The 20,272-nt window shown below is 35.6% G+C and overlaps 1 protein-coding gene across 3 annotated transcripts in view; it reads right to left on the reverse strand.

Moving 5' to 3' along the window:
• LOC126769126 (angiotensin-converting enzyme-like) overlaps positions 1 to 20,272 on the reverse strand; it is a 47,981-nt gene that overhangs the window by 4,985 nt on the left and 22,724 nt on the right. For 2 of the 3 annotated variants that reach the window (XM_050487714.1, XM_050487715.1), the window contains exons 2-4: positions 2,851 to 3,072; positions 387 to 642; positions 77 to 220 (exon numbers count right to left, since the gene is read on the reverse strand). In XM_050487714.1, the coding sequence (XP_050343671.1) occupies positions 77 to 220; positions 387 to 642; positions 2,851 to 3,072 (622 nt within the window). Of the gene's footprint in view, positions 1 to 76; positions 221 to 386; positions 643 to 2,850; positions 3,073 to 11,207; positions 11,333 to 20,272 lie in introns of those variants that run through there. The other variant, XM_050487716.1, reaches the window with a different exon arrangement.

Here is a 20,272-nt window from a genome sequence, read left to right on the forward strand (position 1 = left end):
ATAAAGCTGTAAATAGCTTTATTTTAGTCTTGTTTTGAATTCCCAAAAAGTGGATTAAAAGTATATTATATGTAACCATTCAGTTTTGCCGCTTCATTATCCAATTGTACATATTGAGTGAAATTGTTTCTAGCCCTTGCTCCAGCTGCGTTGTGCCACTCCAACCAGGCGTGCTTCAGCTCTTCAGGGTCTTGACTCTTTGCAAATATCTCTGTTATATCTAAAACCATAAATGATAATATGTCATATATTTTACATTGAACTTAGACAGCTTAACATTTATTTGTAGGATCATATAACATTTTGTAAAATTGCTTATGTAATTAATAAATGGTAAATAACTATAAACCATTTGTTAGAAGGATGTTTTAGCCATATTTACTAACCTGGTTCTAACGCTAAGTCACATTTAGTGGCATTCTTGTAATCACAGATTTTGGAAGTTGCATAATTTGATTCCATTCCCGAGACACACTGCATCAACAGCTTGTACTTGTCATCGGGCAGCGCTGACACACCCAATTGACTGTACTTCTTGAACATCCTTCGAAGGGAGAAATCTTGGAAGTCCTGCCACCTGTACATCTTTGTCTCTTCCCACGCTTGTTTCTCTTGCTTCGACAGCTCGAGCTGGACTTGTATCTGAAACAAAAAAAATGATTTAAGCATCTTGTTTTGAATTAATGTTTTTTTATTAAGTTTTGTTTTGTAAAGTTTTCTAATACCTATTTTTCTTACTTATATAGTAATAAATGAGGAGACATTATTTTTAATGCCAAATGAAAATAATTTCTAAGTCTAAGATTTTAAGATAAAATAATATTAAATAAATAGCTGCACATCGCAGTTTCACCTGCTTTAGATTATGACGTGTCACGTGACAATCGTGAATTTCATCTACTTGTACATAACAAATAAAACGGATAGGTGTTGTAAAACTGTATTTGTTTTGTATATTATTTTCTTTAAATTAATGAAATACATAATTTTATGAAACTGCCTCAATGACCGCCGTATCTAATAAATAATAATAAATAGCTGAATTGAGGCCTGGCTGTCTATGCAGGAGATATTATAGTGCACAACTCTACTAAAACACGTGTGCACTCTCTAATACTTCACTTTCATAGTAAAATAAGACCAAAATCCGATTGAAACAGAGGAAAATCGTGTACTGGGCCCACTGTTTGGCTGATGTGACGTATGTATGTATCTATAAGTACAACACTGAACAATTTCTAACTCTGATTGACTTTAAGAATGAGAGAAAAAATCAAATATAAGCTACCTCTATACAAAATAGTATTACAGAAATTTCTATAAAAATTATATCCTTATCCCTATTAATAATCAAATTATTGTCCATCCAACAAAACCAGATTGCTCGTACTCTCAAATTACGCTGATTACGCGTATTGTGTTAATCCAATTATAATAAATGAGACGTAATTGAACCAGTTTAAGTATAATCTGTATTTATGATAAAGATACGTGACGACATGACTCTCTCGTTGGTCTAGTGGCTAAATACTCGTTGGAGCGATCCTGCCAGCCTTCGAAGCCTGGATGAGAAGAAAGCGACGACTCACCTTCCGACTTACGCAGGTAATGTCTGGTCACGTTTGTTTTGGAGAATGCCTGTGTAAGATCGGACGCGAATCGTTGGCGATGTGCTACCACTGCGGCGCAGACCGGGGCACCACTCAACATTCGCTGAAGGCGTGCCGCGCGTGGAATGCGGAGAGGGAGATCCTGATCCGCGAAGTCGGACAAGACTTGTCCCTGCGAGCAGTCGTGTTGATGCTCCGCAGGGAATCGGCGTGAAGGGCTGTAGCCTCCTTCTGTGAGACAGTCATGGTCCAGAAGGAGACGGCGGAGCGGAAACGGAAAAGGCCAATCCTGCTCGGCGGAGTCGATGTCGGCGTCGTCTCGGCCCTCCCACAGCCCCGACGTCCGGGGCTTAAAAGATAGGGCGTAACCCTGAGGCCGTGAATGCGTGAGTTGGGGGCCTCGCGTGTCTTATTTCAGTCGGCCCTGAGGAGGACGGCAGCTGGGATGGCCTCGCGCTGCCGTATGCACTAGCGAAAAGTGCGGGGGGGGCGAGATTACCTTCGCCCCTGTGGAGAGCTCCGCCAAGCCACGAGCGGAGCAAAGCACGGGAGAGGCCGCGAATGCGTTATATTAACACGTTCCCGCAACCTCTCCCATCCGTGACGAGGACGGCCATCGCAGTGGTTTTAGTGGGTAAGAATCCCACATAACCCAGTTCCCCCCTCGCCCATGGGAGCTAGGTACCTTTCTGAAGGTTTCCACTGCGTGAAAAAAAAACAGTGGCTAAATGCAAAGTCGAAGATTTTCAGTAGCAGCCCGGAGCTGAAGTTGGAAGTGTGTGGCTTTCCGAGACACTCCCGTGCCTCGGAAAGGTTAAGCTTAGTCCTGCGCTTGAACTGTTACCTTTAGTGTCGAAGGAAATAGAGAGTTTACCAGTGTTTGTGCATACTCGTGCACTATAATATGTCAGTTACATGAGCAGTTGTCTAATCTCGCTAGAGTTCTCCGCCGTGACCGAAATCGGTAATATCCTATCACTGTTCCATTGCTAGGCGTACGCCTCTTCAAGGAAAAGGTTTCTACCTTATTGTACTAAACAATTATTACATACCACTCATGGGTACACTCCTAGACATGGATGCAGTTTGAGGAAATCTGTACGTGCTGCAAGAAATTACGCACCACATGCGCAGCATGTTGGAATCTGAGCCTCTTCCTTTATCTCCCTTAAAAAAGCGCATGTAAGTTGTTAACACCTACTAGCTGGTACTTTTTTACGTCATATGTCCTAAAACATACCCTTTTTTCTTCGTTCTCCTCTGTGATGTTAGATGTGTATGCCCACTCAGCCAGGCTGGCTTTGTTCTTCCTAAGACCGGCCATCTTGTCCAAATGCATGATATACTCTCTGCCTTCCTGTTCCGATGCCTCCAAGTCCGGATCTCGGCCTTGTGTGGCGACCACGAATACAGCCACGATGGCGGCGATCAGCACCGCGCCGCCACCGATCTTCAACATTGTCTGAAAGTTAAGAAAAATGATATTATTATAAAAAATATAAATATTTGTATATGAAAAAACGCCCATATGAGCCAAATAACCAGCAACCTAAGACTTAAAGAGCTTCTTTGTTGTTATAGACACTAAAATTAAAAAAAATCATGTTGCAGAAGGAGGCTGCGGAGCGGGAACGTGAGAACAGTGCTTCAGCTGACCCGCTTCGCTGAAGAAGATCGGGGAAAAGGCGTCAGTCCTATATAATGTGAGTCAAACCTTACAAGGTCATATGTAACATCTAAATTGTAAAGAAGTTTCATTATGTATTCATAATAATACTGTGTATCGTAAATTTTATTAAAAATTTAATTAAATTATTTCTAAAAGTTCTAATTACATCGATTACATTAGTATTTTTTTTTTCTGTGACTCCGGAAACCAAATAATTAAATTACCTCTTTATAATGGTAACAATAAATAATGGTTTATACGACAAAATCTTCAGTAATATTTTTATTCACAAAATTATTAGATGAATTATTTATTTAAATTTAACACACGTGTTCGCCGAGAGCCTCGCCCGATCAAAATTAAAATGAAAAAAAAGTATGAAATTTTTGTGTGTTTGAATAATTTGTTATTATGTAAACATGCAAATTTTTAATATTAGTAGGATAAAAACATGAATAAGTCCGCTATGATCTGTCATTGCCATCATGGCGGACTGAGTTTAAATCCTAATAAAAGATTATCTTTAAAAGACGTTAAAGAACGAGACCTATACGGGTCGGACTTGGTAGCAATTATTTCAAACAAACAAAAGCACAATTATCTACTAACATATTACACGCCTTTTAATAATATAAGTAAACTTTTCAAACACTTATTTAAAGACTTAAAAAAGAAACATATTTCTCAAGAAATTGTCTTGTTAATGTCAATAATTGACATAGACATATAATTACAAAAAGTTTATAAATCAGCTTTTTAATTTAGTAATTGAAATAATTTAAGATAAATTATATCATTAAATAATTACTCCGGGCGGTATCGACCACGTTCAACGTTCCTGCTTGTTCACATAAGCCGGGTTGTAATGCTAAGTCAAGTGCAAAAATATTTTTTCGAATCCAGTTCAAACAAAAAAAAACAAACAAGCTATTCAGGTTTATTATAAAAATACGCTTATCGTTTGATTTTTAGTAAATGCCAATAATCTCACTAATTCAGAATGAAATGGAATGAAAAAGACAGAGAGACTTGATCGAGAAATGGGAGGACAATTTGCCGAAGTAATGGAAAACAATATATCAGGATAGATGAAGGAAATTAAGGGATTATGTGTACGGGTAGCCTGCTCAGGACATTGCGGAGGTTGCAACAAAGATATGATGAAAATTTGTTAGGGGAATAAAGGCTATTTTTAATTTCTTTTATTTAATACAAAAACCAGTGATAAAAATTATGTTTAGGGTTCAACCGTGAACAATAATTATATATTTAAAACTTTGCAACATTATTATATGTAAATGCGTATTTTAGCATAAAAGCCATGTCGGCGATGTGCGGCGAGCCGAAACGACGTTACAAGGTCTATGTTATCTATTCAAATAATAAATACATTTACATTGTAATATGTATCTTGTCACATTTACTTAAATACCAATATTGTTTAACATTCATTAGTAAAATCAAAAGACAATCGTAAAACCGAAAATCAACAGTAAAGCAAGTCCAATCCATTTTTTACACATTGCAATCAATTGCTATTTAAGTATCAATATTTCATAAATTCGTCATGTTAAAATTAAAAAAATGCGAGAACTATTATCAAAACAATAAAGTTTGTTAGTTTATAAAAGATTAATCTAACAGCCTGTGAATGTCTCACTGCTCAGCTAAGGCCTCCTCTTCCTTCGAGAATGTTTGGAACTTTTTCCACCACGCTGCTCCAATGCGGGTTGTTTTCTATCACCGCCGAACTCGAGATGAATTAAAAACACAAACTAAGCATATGAAAATTCAGAGCTGCTTACCCGGGTTTGACTCCGAGATCATCGGATTAGAATCACGCGTCTAAACTTTGGGCCATCTCGGCTTAGAATAAAAGACTAAAAAGGTAATAAAAAGTATGGAATAAGCATCCGTTGATTTTTATTTATCTTTTAACAGTAACGAGCAATATTTTAGTTTATATTTAATTAACATACCAATGTGATTTAACTGTCGGAAAACCGTATCTTGGCTATTCTTCTCGATAGAATATACTTTCCGAACCAGTGGGATCATATTAATGTACTGGCCTGTTTAAATGAATTATATTTTAATTTTTGACTGCGATAAAATTATCCCATTTTATATACACATATAAGAAGACTAATAAATATATCCAGGTATGACGCTTAAACTTTGGATATTTCAATCTGTACTAAAACATCGTGGGTTCAATGAACTTAATCTTTATTTATAATAATAAAAACATTTGAATACTACGAAGCGCTCCCCGTAAACCATTTACATGGCTAGTGTTGACAATTCCTAAAGATAAAATAATTTTTATTTTATAATGCAGGTGAATTTGTTACGATTATAGACTGAATAATAATATTATTATAAAGCGTAGCTAAGCTATTATTTATTTATTTACAATGAGCCGCCACCGGTAAATGGTCACATTCGCTCTTAGATAGTGGAAGACTTACACCATCCATAACCCGAAGTTACACTGGCTCACTCACCTTTCAAACCGGAACACAACAGTACTAAGTATTGCTGGGTTGTTATAGAATATGGGATAAATGGTATCTACCCAGACAGGCTTAAACAAAGCTCTACCACTAAGTAAATATGTATTTGTTTTACGTGTTTTATCAATCTGCGTGACATTGTTTCACACCGGCCTTGACAACGAGAAGGAACAGAATAAGCGCCAGGTCCTAAGGAACGCAAACGCTAATGCAATAATCAAGTTTACTGGCGGTAGGGCTTTGTGCAAGCTCGTCTGGGTAGGTACCACCCACTCATCAGATATTCTACCGCAAAACAGCAATACTTGATATTGTTGTGTTCCGGTTTGAAGGGTGAGTGAGCCAGTGTAATTACAGGCACAAGGGACATAAAATCTTAGTTCCCAAGGTTGGTGGCGCATTGGCTATAAGCGATGTTTGACATTTCTTACAATGCCAATGTCTAAGGGCGTTTGGTGACCACTTACCATAAGGTGGCCCATATGCTCGTCCACTTTCCTATTCTATAAAAAAAAAGTAAAAAAAAAAATGTTGTAGATACATTTTAAGATCTTATTTTTGTCAGTGGATGTAACAAGGCTTGACGAATGTGCTTGACAATCACCTTAGTCGGCTCTACGATAACTACGAGTATGTATTGAGAGGGGTTGACAGCGGTAATCTACTTTGAGCTTCACGGTAGCATGCGCAAGCGATCCTGTGGCGCTCCTCGTTAAGACGGAAAGGGTACCGTTGGTTTTTTATTGGGTATTACGATGTTCGGGGCGCACTCGACACCTTACACACACCATACACCCTTGTTCCCGTGGGGGAAACGCGTAATGCGTTTTTCCAGCGTTAAAAAAGGGTATTCTACTTTAACACGCGCTGTTATTAAACAAACCTTATATATTTGGATTTATTGAGCTTCAACAGTTCAAAGGAACAAGGTTTAGTGATGTGAAGTTCTATCCTGACCCACTGGCTATTATCGTTCCCATTTCTAACACAAGCTTAACACTTGAGGGGATAACGGAATATTAATAATTTCCTTGGACAAAACCAATGACCATCATATAATCAATTAAAATAGTAATTATAAGTGATACTTAATATTTTGATATTATATATAATCTGTGCATAATTTGTTGATGTTGGCGTTTACGTCATAAGGGTTTGTATAAAAAGGTAAAGGACCTTTGAAATTGGCTATTGCAGAACCGGTCGAGGATAGTCGAGGTATGCGGAGTCGTTGTCCTGAGAACATCTTGTCTTCAACGACTTTTGTTTTTAGTGCTACGTTAAGCTTACATGCAAACGAGTAATATAAGGATTGTGTTACACTGAAAATTAAACTATTTACTTTATATGATCATTTTGTACATAAACTTAATTCGTCGATATGACTTTTACCTTCTCCTATAGTGCTGGATCGATTTTGATGATATTTACAATGCGGTTTGTTTTTTTTAGAAATAAAAATAATATAAATAAAATTCTATTTAGTAGTACGAAGTCAGGACATTTTCTAATATACATATACATATATATATATGTACTGGTGGTAGGGCTTTGTGTACTGGTGGTAGGGCTTCGTGTACTGGTAGTAGGGCTTTGTGTTACTGGTGGTAGGGCTTTGTGCACTGGTGGTAGGGCTTTGTGCAAGCTCGTCTGGGTAGGTACCACCCACTCATCAGATATTCTACCGCAAAACAGCAATACTTGATATTGTTGTGTTCCGGTTTGAAGGGTGAGTGAGCCAGTGTAATTACAGGCACAAGGGACATAAAATTTTAGTTCCCAAGGTTGGTGGCGCATTGGATATGTAAGCGATGGTTGACATTTCTTACAATGCTAATGTCTAAGAGCGTTGGTGACCACTTACCATCAGGTGGCCCATATGCTCGTCCGCCTTCCTATTCTATAAAAAAAAAATATATATATATATATATGTATGTATATTACATGAAATGGAACAATTTACTTTTTACTTTAAATAATAATGTAAATATTAAATTAGCTTGTGTGTGGTTTTGTTTTTACCTAATTTTTTTAATTTTGTATGTTGTTATTTTTTTCAAATAGATTACATGAAATATTTTACCCATTACAATCATGTTGTCCTTTTAAAAAGGTATTTACAGCGGACACTATTTTTAAATATTTACCAATTTAAGATCAATATGCTCCAATCTTTAGATACAAGGCGCCACTTTCATCGAACAAGTTCTTACACCAGTTAAGTCGACAATATAATATGACAGGTTTTGAGTCGTCATCTCTATGACGAAATAGTTGTTGAATTTTTTCGCAATCGTCTTAAAGTAATGAATCAAAAAAATACTCGTCATTATTTTTTCGTCTGCCAATTTGATGTGGTTGAATTTTTTATAATTACATTGTTTATCGAATCTTCACAGACTATGCATCCGTGAGCTGTTTCGGTTCTTTCTTGGTCAAAACTATTTTAAAAAAGTTACATATTGTCTTTTCATTGTAGTGATCTATTTTGTATTAAGTAATTTATTTTGTTTTTATTTTGTAATTTTGTGATAACAACTGATACAATATGTATAATGAGTCTTATGAGATAATTGCAAACATAATTATATTACAAATAATATTTGAGATTTTTATTTTAAATTGTCCCAATATTAAGTGTGAAGTCAATTCTTGCACTCAACCGATTGAGCTGTAACGGACATGCCATTTTGACATGCCATATACTGGCAATACATACTTGGTGGGCTGCAAAGCCGTCTGGGTAAATATTTGTGGTATAATATGAGATGTATGGATGGCATACATCTCATATTATACCACAAAAAACAATACCCAGTATTGTTTTTCGGTTTGAAGGGTGAGTGAGGCAGTGTAACTAAGGCAAAAGGAATATAATATCTTAGTTCACCAGATATATTAGTTCTAAACAGTAATATAATCCTGTTGGACGATCATGGCTGTTCCATTGGATACTTTATTCTGTATTGTAACGTTGTTAAGCTGCGAGAAGTTATCATAATTAAGTTCATTTTCACGCACCACTGGTTTTACTAAATAAGGAAGATATATGATATATATATTTAATTATAATGTAATCTTACCAAAACCTGACCTCAAAGAAAAACTTATCATATATAGGTAACTATCTATAGTTCAGGGCAAATATAAGTTTAGACAATTTTCGTTCTTTTCTTTTATATTTTAATTGCAAGGTTTCACTCACGTAACAAACAACCGCTTCGCTCCTGCGGTTCGCAGCTTGATTTTATGTAGTCTCGTATTTCTTAATAATTGGGTTGATTAACGCAAACAATACTTTTTCAAAACATTGTATTGCCTAAGATTAGCGCATTCAAATAACCAATGCCCACTATTTCAGCCATAGATACCTGCACGGCAAGAAGTATAAGGCCCGTCCTTCACTGTTGATAAGCTGACAACTATGGTATCTCTTGTGTTTAAATTAACACTGACTATTTCTTAAAATAAAACTCAATAATACAGAGTATTGATTATTATTATTGGTGGTATAATAATTGAGACGGTCCCAAACAAAGTCAGTTCCGTAAACTGAACTGAACTTTCGATAAATGTCTATTTATAAATAGGCAAAGACAAAACAGCTCGGAGCCTTTTTTTTTGTTCTATTTATCAACCAACGAACTCAAATTTTCAAAAATAAGGGCGGTCAAATATCTGCCACTAGGGCCAGTATTAGTTACTACAATTTGACTAACATATTTCATTCATTTCACCGTTAGTATATTTCATAGTTAGTTGATGTCATTTCTGAAATAACATTATTCTTAGCTGCTATCCTGGAGCCTTGACTTTAAAACTACATCAAGTGCTTTGACCTAGACATTCTTACTAGTTCTGCTAGGTTGATACGACTGTGGCTAGAAGCCTGTTCTATAATTCTAGTTTTTTCGAAATTATCTTGACTATGACCGCTTATTTTTCATATTTTTAAGATGTCTGTTTTTGTTTTTTGATACTAGTTTTTATTTTTTCCTATTTTCCATTTCTCTCGGCTATTATACCCCGCTCCCCATATGTCTTCGTCCTTTTTGCACCCCTGACAACGTTTAAGCAAAATTACATGACGATCGGTTCAGTGGTTAAAACATGAAAGCGTAACAAACAAATAACAAAGTCATTTTTGCATTTGTAATATTATTTAAGATATCGCTGATAACATCAAATGACGTTTTTATTATATTTTTACATAGATAAGACTTATAAATTAAAAACTAATTAACGTGATGGCATGTACATTAGTTTCCGTTTATGATTCATTTATGATAAACGAATTACATCAAAACGTAAGGTACATAAGATTTGGAGTTTAAGATATATGGAAAATCTTCTATTATACGTAATCAAACGGAGTGGCATATAACATATTTATTATTAATACTCAAGATACTCAAAATAACTTTAAAAATAAAATAAAATAGAAAACAAACGAAATAAGGTTTGACTTGAATAGCTGCAAATACCATTAAAAAAAATATATATATCTAAAGCAAATACTTTTTTTTTTAAGTAGTGTGTAGGTACAAAATTTTTTTTTTTTTTTTTATAGAATAGGAAGGCGGACGAGCATATGGGCCACCTGATGGTAAGTGGTCACCAACGCTCTTAGACATTGGCATTGTAAGAAATGTCAACCATCGCTTACATATCCAATGCGCCACCAACCTTGGGAACTAAGATTTTATGTCCCTTGTGCCTGTAATTACACTGGCTCACTCACCCTTCAAACCGGAACACAACAATATCAAGTATTGCTGTTTTGCGGTAGAATATCTGATGAGTGGGTGGTACCTACCCAGACGAGCTTGCACAAAGCCCTACCACCAGTAGAAATAATTTACTTCACGTAAATACATTGAATAGTTTCATTCTGTGTACATAAAATCTATTTTACGTACGCACCTGTATCCTCATTTCCATAAAACTAGTACAAAACTGACTAAATATAACATTACTATTGTATAAATATTAAGCGTAGTAATTTTTGTTTTTAATTTAATTAAAAAAATGTATTTAGAAAAAGTTTATTGTAATTTTCCTTTCTACACCATACACCATAATTATTTATACCGTGTAAAATTTGTAAGCGAAAAATTTTACGTAAATAAAAATTACCAAACACTAAAATGGTATAAGTCCAATATAAATTATATCAATATCATCAAATTCGTAGATAAAACTAAAATACTTGTACCTTGTGACTCGTACGAACAAATTTTATAGAACATCACAATTGCTTTTGTTATACTTAATCAGCTTAAATATTTTACTTTAGTGGGTTAAATGGAATACACACATTCAAAGAGAAAGTTTCACTAAATATATATAAACAATTAAATTGTATTAAACTAAGAACAAATATGTAATTATAAAATGTAAAAATGAACTTACCGTTTCGTTACTGGCACAAAATAACAATTTAAAAAAAACTAAATTCGAACTCGTGTGTTGTGATTGCGTGTTTCGAAAATGGAACGGCCAGTCGCCGCCGTCTTCGGCCGGCCGATGACTGAGCGCAAACGCAGCCTCGGCTACCACTCACGTATAGGGTCACCATTATATTGTATATATTACCAAATTAATATTTTAAATATATAAATCTCGTCTTCTTTAAATATAGTTAAAAATACGCTTTCAAGTAATAAACAAACAGTTATGCTTGTAAACTGGATGTTAGTAAACACTAAAAATGTAGCAAGATTATATTTTATATACATAGCAAGTTCGTATAAAGCGGGTTATAAAGGATCATGATAGCTAAGATCATTGTTTAATATTTTGGATTTTACGAAAATTTTTATATTTTTGATACGTTGTAATCCATTAAATTATAACAATTATAAATTAATAGATGGTTATAAATAACAAGGAAACTGATTTTAACAAAAAATCTAAATATTAATTATTCGGCGTGGTTGGTAGATACTTGCCTTTCACGCCGAAGATTGTGGGTTCGATAGGACAGACATTTGTGTGCATGAACAATTCTGTTTGTCCTGAGTCGGGATGTAATTATCTATATAAGTATTTATAAAAGAAAAGTAGTATATGTAGTATATCAGTTGTCTGGTTTCCATAGTATAAGCTCTGCTTAGTTTGGGATTAGATGGCCGTGTGTGAATAATGTCCCAGGATATTATTATTATTATTATTATTATTAACTATTTTGTTCTTACAAGCAGTCTTTAATTATTATTTAAGAAGATTTAATTAAATCGAAATTACAATCGGTTCGGATGTCAAAACTCTTACCCGCCGATTAAATCAAATAATTGTATTAATTTAATACAATTAAAATTATTATGTATCCCTCAATGAGTGAATATTAACTCCACGTTTTAAAATAAATTATGATTAGAACATTTTTACAAGAACAATTAAAATAAAATAATAATCAAATCCAAACTATAAATTTTACATAGTCACCCTACTCGCACATGTGGCTGTATACAAAACAAACAAACAAGTATCGAATCGGCACACGCAAATTTCAACATTAATGACCGCACCAAAAGGAATAATTTAACATGAATTTCGTGTGATTCGAGTAACGGGTAATGGATTAGGAACGCTTTGACTTACCTAATGAGTTGTCAAATACGTATTTCAATAAAATCAATCGCATACTAACGCTACAGAGTGATTAAACATTTAAACGATAATTAATGTAGTTAATTGTTTTTTTCTTTACTGCTTTCCTATGTCAAAAATATTTACGAAGGTATTATACCATGCAGCCACATCTTTAAAGGTTTTTCTTTTTTATCTGAATAAATCGTTATTCATTAAGCTTAGACTTCCTTGTCAATATAATTTCTTGTTCCCATTAACACTGATTTAAATTTGAGTAATACTAAAATTATTTTTAAATTAATCCTGTTACTGAATTCTCTTTGAGATGGATTTGCTTTTTTTTTCAACGTATTCTTGAGAAACCCATGATTAATACTTTACGTCCATATAAAAAAAATTAAAAATAATTATGCGTAAAATTAGATTTACTATTACATACATAATTGGCTTTCCATAATTACCCGATATCATCGCAGAGAAACCCTTTATTGTTATGCACACAAGTGTACACATAACGCACACACAGCATATATATGTATTATCTAGTTCTTGCTGAGTCCGCTGCTAGCCCCATTTATAAACCTACTTAAATTATATATGTTTGAAGTAATAACTATCTATTATTATATTTATGTTATCAGTACTCTCCATTGTAGAACTTAATAATTTTAATAATTTTTAATATTCAAATAAAGAACTCGGTACGAGTGATAGAAGTAAATTTTTTTTTTTTTAGTAACAGCCTGTAAATGTCCCACTGCTGGGCTAAGGCCTCCTCTCCTTTTTTGAGGAGAAGGTTTGGAGCTTATTCCACCACGCTGCTCCAATGCGGGTTGATGGAATACACATGTGGCAGAATTTCGATGAAATTAGACACATGCAGGTTTCCTCACGATGTTTTCCTTCACCGAAAAGCACGAGATGAATTATAAACAGAAATTAAGCACATGAAAATTCAGAGGTGCTTGCCCGGGTTTGAACCCACGGTCATCGGTTAAGATTCCCGCGTTCTTACCACTGGGCCATCTCGACTTCCTAGTAGAAGTAAAATTATTTTGCGTCAAACGTTTGAAATGTGTTCAATTCAGTGCGCTTGTTAATGTCTGATGATGCAATAGCACCGCCTGGTCCCGAAACTCTAGCTTCCTTGAGGTCCAAACATCCATCCCCATCGCGTCCATTAGCTTTTCCTCTGGCGCCGGATCGATCCATTCAAATCTTAAAAGTCAAAAAGGAAGACGTAGTCCAGGCTCTAGGCAGTTTTCATAATGGTTCAGCGGGCGGTTTGGATGGTATTCGTCCAGTTTATTTAAAAGAGCTGATCACGAATTCTGCAGGGGACAACGGGCAACGTTTGCTTGAATCTTTGGTTGATTTGTGTAACTTCCTTCTTAGTGGGCAATTAAATCCGGAAGTTTGTCCATATATGTACGGGGCGAGTCTGTGCGCGCTGTCAAAAAAAGATGGGGGCATTAGACCAATTGCAGTGGGGAGCATCTTTCGGCGTTTAGTGGCTAAGCTAGGGTGTCGTGCTATTAGAAAGGATATGGCCAAATACCTCCAGCTGCACCAGTTGGGGTTCGGAACCCAAATGGGGTGTGAGGGAGCAATACACGCAACACGTACATTTGTAACAGAGCCAGGGAACGCAGATTGTGTAGTGATAAAATTAGATCTTAAGAACGCGTTCAACTCAGTGGAAAGGGACGTACTCCTTGTTGAGGTCAGTAGAAACATTCCTTCTATTTATCTATTTCTTCAACAGGTCTATCAGTTCCCTTCTAAGCTCTTCTTCGAAAATTCCCTAATACTTTCCCAAGTTGGTGCACAGCAGGGGGATCCGCTTGGACCACTTACTTTCAGCCTTGCAATCCATAAGGCAATCTTGTCCTTAAAATCTCCTCTTAATATATGGTACCTAGATGATGGCACTATTGGGGGAAAGCCAGAAGACGTGAGGCAAGATATCCTTACTTTGATTCCCCTCTTTAAAGACTTAGACTTAGACTTGGGTTAGAGATTAACTCGGATAAGTGCGAGTTTTTTCAATGTGGAGCCGGCCCCTTTAATAAATTCTCCCTTTTCTCTTCCATTCTACCTGGCCTCAAGAAGCTGTCTCGTGAAACCTTTAATCTTCTGGGTTCACCTATTTTTCCGGAGGCTGTTCCCGAAGCTATTGAAGTCGGGAGACGTCTTCTTTTACTTGCTCAGAACCGTCTCACTGGGATCTCTGCGCATGTAGCCTTGGTTCTGTTGAGAATGTGTTTTGCGGTACCAAAGATTACCTATCTTTTAAGGACGTCTCCTGTCTGGTTGTTCCCTCAAGATATATCTTCCTTTGATAGCTCCTTAAAGTGTACGGTGGAAAGTATTTTGAATGTGTCATTGAATGAAACTCAGTGGAGCCAAGCCTCTTTGCCTGTACGGTCTGGGAGTCTAGGTTTGCGACGAGTGAGGGATATGTGTCTGCCTGCCTTTCTCGCATCGGCGCATGGGGTTGTTAGTCTGGTCTCTAAAATTTTATCGTCCGTTGGAGGCAGGACTATCATACCTTTTGCTGCTGAGGGAGTAGCGAAGTGAGAGACGCTCTTCCCGAATGCACCCCTTCCTGGATTTCCAGAAAGGCAGCGTTCTTGGGACGATGTGGGTTACAAGTCTGAGCTCGACCGACTTGTCAGTGCGGCTGGGGGAGCGGATTTGGCCAGACTCAGAGCGGTGTCGAGGACGGAGTCTGGAGCTTGGTTGCAGGCTTTGCCTTCCCCCTACTTTGGGACTCTTCTCGACAGTGACTCTTTGCGTGTGGCTGTGGCTCTCCGCCTTGGCTGCGATGTTTGTCAACCACACCGATGCATCTGCGGATCCATGGTGGGTGCCAACGGTCATCACGCATTGAGTTGCGGCCGATGCTCGGGGAGATTTCCCCGACACCACGCTCTAAACGACATTGTCCGGAGAGCCTTGGTTTCGGCGAATGTCCCATGCGTCCTGGAACCACCAGGTCTCAGTCGCTCCGATGGCAAGAGACCGGATGGCTTGACACTGGTCCCATGGCAAAGGGGAAGAAGTTTGATATGGGATGCTACCTGTGTCAATACCTTCGCGGCCTCTCACCTGGCCCACACAACACGGACGGCTGGGGCGGCTGCTGAGAGTGCAGCAGCGAGAAAACGGGAGAAGTATGCCCCCTTTTTAAAAAATTATTTATTTGTGCCACTAGCGGTTGAGACGTCGGGATGTTGGGGGTCGGATGCCCTCAGTTTAATAAGGGAAATTGGCTGTCGCCTTAGAGAGAGGGGATTTGACAGTCGCTCCGGGTCACACTTGGCACAAAGGTTGTCCATTGCCATACAACGCGGAAATGCGGCCTGCATTATGGGCAGCTTTGCGTCGGGTGGGAATCGGGAGGGACTATTTTAAAATTTGACTAAAATAATAAAAATTAATAATCTAAATTTAAATAAAATCCTATGTAATGATCATAATTTCTGTAATATAAAAGAAAAGTAATATTGTAAATTGAGTTTTTTTATAATGTGTTCAATTAAATTCGACCTTGTTCGGAAAGAAAGATAGTTTTGCAACAAAAAATAAAATTTAATTGTTGACACATCAGTACAATGTTAAAGAACCCTCATTGTTCTATTATCTGGATTTCGAGTTTCTGGGCTCATATCCCGATGGAGACCATAAGCCCCATAACTATGGAACTTGTCAGTTTTTAAACTCACTCGAGTACTTAAAGTCTTTGATCTCGCCTCTGAACTCTCTTCGATCGCATCAGATAGTCGATCCATCGGATCATGACATCCCTCTCATAGAGATGACACTCCTCTATTTTCTCCAGGGTTGGTCTCCGTTTTGGCTCACTCACTTTTCAAACCGGAACACAACAATACTTAATATTGCCGTTTGGCGGTAGAATACGTGACGAGTGGGTGTAACTCCTAATTACAGAAACCAACCAACCTCTAATTACAGAAATATTTTACGCAATATATATATAGGCCTCTGCATCTTTGACAGATGATTTAAGCGGCATCGCGAAGGCACGCAATAACTATTTGTGTTTTCCATCCAATTCAAAATTTGGACCTTGATCTGCAGGCTATATAATGCGCTTTCTAAACGGCACACTAACTTGGACATGTATACCTCAGAATTAACTAAATTTAAAAAATATCTTCAAAAATTGTTTTTTAATATATAATGTTTTCATCATCATCATCATCATGATGAACACAACAATACTTAATATTGCCGTTTGGCGGTAGAATACGTGACGAGTGGGTGTAACTCCTAATTACAGAAACCAACCAACCTCTAATTACAGAAATATTTTACGCAATATATATATAGGCCTCTGCATCTTTGACAGATGATTTAAGCGGCATCGCGAAGGCACGCAATAACTATTTGTGTTTTCCATCCAATTCAAAATTTGGACCTTGATCTGCAGGCTATATAATGCGCTTTCTAAACGGCACACTAACTTGGACATGTATACCTCAGAATTAACTAAATTTAAAAAATATCTTCAAAAATTGTTTTTTAATATATAATGTTTTATTTATTTAAATTTTTGTTTAAAGGTTTTATATTTATGTTTTATTATTACTCGTTATTTTAATTTTGATTTCTGTAACTATTTTTATATAAATATTTAACTCACATTTGCACAATTTAGTCTTAGTTTAACCATTATTTACCTTTTTTATAGTTCCTATGTTTTATTGAGTACAACTATGTAACATTTAATTTATATATTTTTTAAATTTCTGTTTAGTCATCATTAATGTTCTTACCACTAGGCCGAGATGGCCTAGTGGTAAGAACATTAATGGGCCCACTGCTGGGCTAAAGGCCTCCTCTCCTCATTTTGAGGAGAAGGTTTGGAGCTTATTCCACCACGCTGCTCCAATGCGGGTTGGTGAAATACACATGTGGCAGAATTTCAGTGAAATTAGACACATGCAGGTTTCCTCACGATGTTTTCCTTCACCGTAAAGCACGAGATGAATTATAATCACAAATTAAGCTCATGAAAATTCAGTGGGGCTTGCCCGGGCTTGAACCCACGATCATCGGTTAAGATTCACGCTTTCTTACCACTGGGCCATCTCGACTTTTCTTTATTATAAAAAATAAAGTAATTTAATAATGATTATAAAGTTTCGCTACACATTCCATTTATTATTTTATCTAAATGTTAATTATAATTTATATAATATATTCATGAATGTGTGGACCATTCGTGGGTGTAACCGGTGAGTCATATCGGTAGGTATTATGTGGACAACGGTACCTGACGACACGGGCGCAACATTACGTGTTTTATAAACAATTCACATAACACTATATACAAGTCATAGTTGATTAAATTACATTAAAAAGTTAATTTTTAATTTGTATTTCCTTATACTTGTTTGTGCCTACGTTTATTTATACGAATATTAATTAAATGTTCCTGAATTTTTATTAACAGGCTGTATCATAAACTATGTTTTAGGATTAGAAGTATTATTTGACATGTTTAATATAAAATATAGAATGTTTTTTTTTTACATAGTTATTTTATTTTATAATAAGGTATTTTTCATTGTTAAGACCTTCTTATTCAAATCGTTTAATTGATTCGGCTAGAACTAAAGAAAAGTAGTATATATAGTATATCAGTTGTCTGGTTTCCAAAGCACAAGCTTTGTACAAGCTTAATTTGTGATCAGATGGCCGTGTGTGAAAAATGTCTCAGGATCCCAGGATATTTAAACAGAAGATGACATAAAAATAATTAATATAAAAATGTACGCATTTCAACGATAATAAATAATCGTTAAAATATCGCCAAGCTCTTAGTTTTATTAAAATAGCTAGGCAGACTAGCAATTGGGCCACATGGTGGTAAGCGTAGCGACATTAAAACAAAAAATATTCTGTTTCCAAGCTATTTTTATTTTTTATTTGTATAAGTATACTTTTTATGTCCTCAGTGTAAATATTATGTAACACTCCCAAAAACAAAAAAAAAACTAAAAAAAATAAATAAACAGTTAATATGTTAGTTATCTCTTTAACTTTATTATAAGTACCGAATAACATTTTTATAGAAGCACTCTCGCGTCGTAGGATCGTTATTTCAAATCAATCGGACTTGTGAAAGTTGACAAGATTTTTGTCAGTAGGAAATGAGCTGATGATCTTCAAACGTCTGAACAGATCTTCATAATTTATAAATCTTCATAATATCACATTACGATTCGAGCAGAAACCGCACCAAAATCGGTCCATAAGATTTATGTAACAGCCGCTGTAAAAAATATTAATCGCTTCCTAGCGTGATATTCCATAGCCTTTACCCTTTCTCAAGAATTGGGTTGTCAAATACAAAAATAATTGTCACTTTTTACGTCGGGGGATTTAAAAAAGAAAATTGGTAAACGAAAAGAGCAAAATTCGCATATTTATGTATAGATTAATCGATTAAGGATATAAGTAAAATATTATGTATGGGTCTGATAGAAATAGCAAAGTTGGTGAGCTGTTTCTATGTAAATTATTTATATAGTATATGTTAAGTTGGTTGAAACTTTAAATAAATTATATTTTACATAGAAAACATGTTAACATAACTAAATAATATGAGAGATATTTTTATGCAAACGTCACTAGGCAACACTTAGTTTATTCTAGCATTTGTTTTGCACACTGTACTTTATGGCAATGACATAGATTTACAAATGTATATCACTATATATTATAAAATACGTGTTCTATTTCATCGCCTCTTTTGCGGAATGGACTATATAAATATATTGGATAACTATTAAGAATAATTAAGTATCGACCCGCTGTCCCTTGTGTATTTAAAAAGGAGCGATACAGGCACTAAGAGCCGCCTCTGAATTTTAAGTAAAAAAGTGTATTAAATGATTAATTAAGAGTAGGTAGGTTCTTCAATCACTGGTGATAGGGCTTTGTGTAAGCTCGTCTGGGTAGGTACCACCCACTCATCAGATGTTCAAAAGCAAAACCACATTGCTTGGTATTGTTGTGTTCTGGTTTGAAGGGTGAGTGAGCCAGTGTAATTACAGGCACAAGGGACATAAAATCTTAGTTCCCAAGGTTGGTGGCCTATTGGCTATGTAATCAATGGTCGACATTTCTAACAATCCTAATGTCTAAGGGCGTTGGTGACCACTTACCATCAGGTGGGCCATATGCTCGTCCGCCTTTCTATTCTATAAAAAATTAAAAAGTTCCTTTGAAAAATTGAAGCATGCTAATACGCCTACCTATACTATAAAAAAAAAGATTTACGTTATAGGAGAAAATGTAAAATAATTATTTTAAATGCAGTTGAGTAATAATAAACGTGTTTTTTATCACACATCTCGGATATTATACAGCGATTTTAGTTTTCTCTCTACGTTTATAATAGACTTAAATGAAATCCTTATAAAATAAATATTAAACATCTAATTCTTACAAGTTTCTTGTTTTTAAACGAACTTAGTTTTCCATGTAATAAATATTTATGATAATATTATAAGTAAAATATCTGTCATGGCTTTACACGTGTCATATTGATTTATTTATTTGTTTATTTTACAAGTCTTTAACAAGAGATTATAAGACAATTTACCAATAAGTCAACAATGTTGAGCGTCCACATACATATGCTTCATTTACAGAACTACGGCAATAGATCTATTAGAATTTACTTCGTATCTTACTCGAGAAATATTGAATACAACGATATTTTGTTACATGTATACATGAACTTAAGAATTATTTTGTGATCCAAAGATTCTAAAGATTTATACTAGCCATTATAGAATCGTTCGATTCAAGTGTGCGCGCTTTTAACTTTGAAGCCTCATTATGCA

The sequence above is a fragment of the Nymphalis io genome, chromosome 6, assembly GCF_905147045.1.
Source record: "Nymphalis io chromosome 6, ilAglIoxx1.1, whole genome shotgun sequence".
Classification (NCBI taxonomy): domain Eukaryota; kingdom Metazoa; phylum Arthropoda; class Insecta; order Lepidoptera; family Nymphalidae; genus Nymphalis; species Nymphalis io.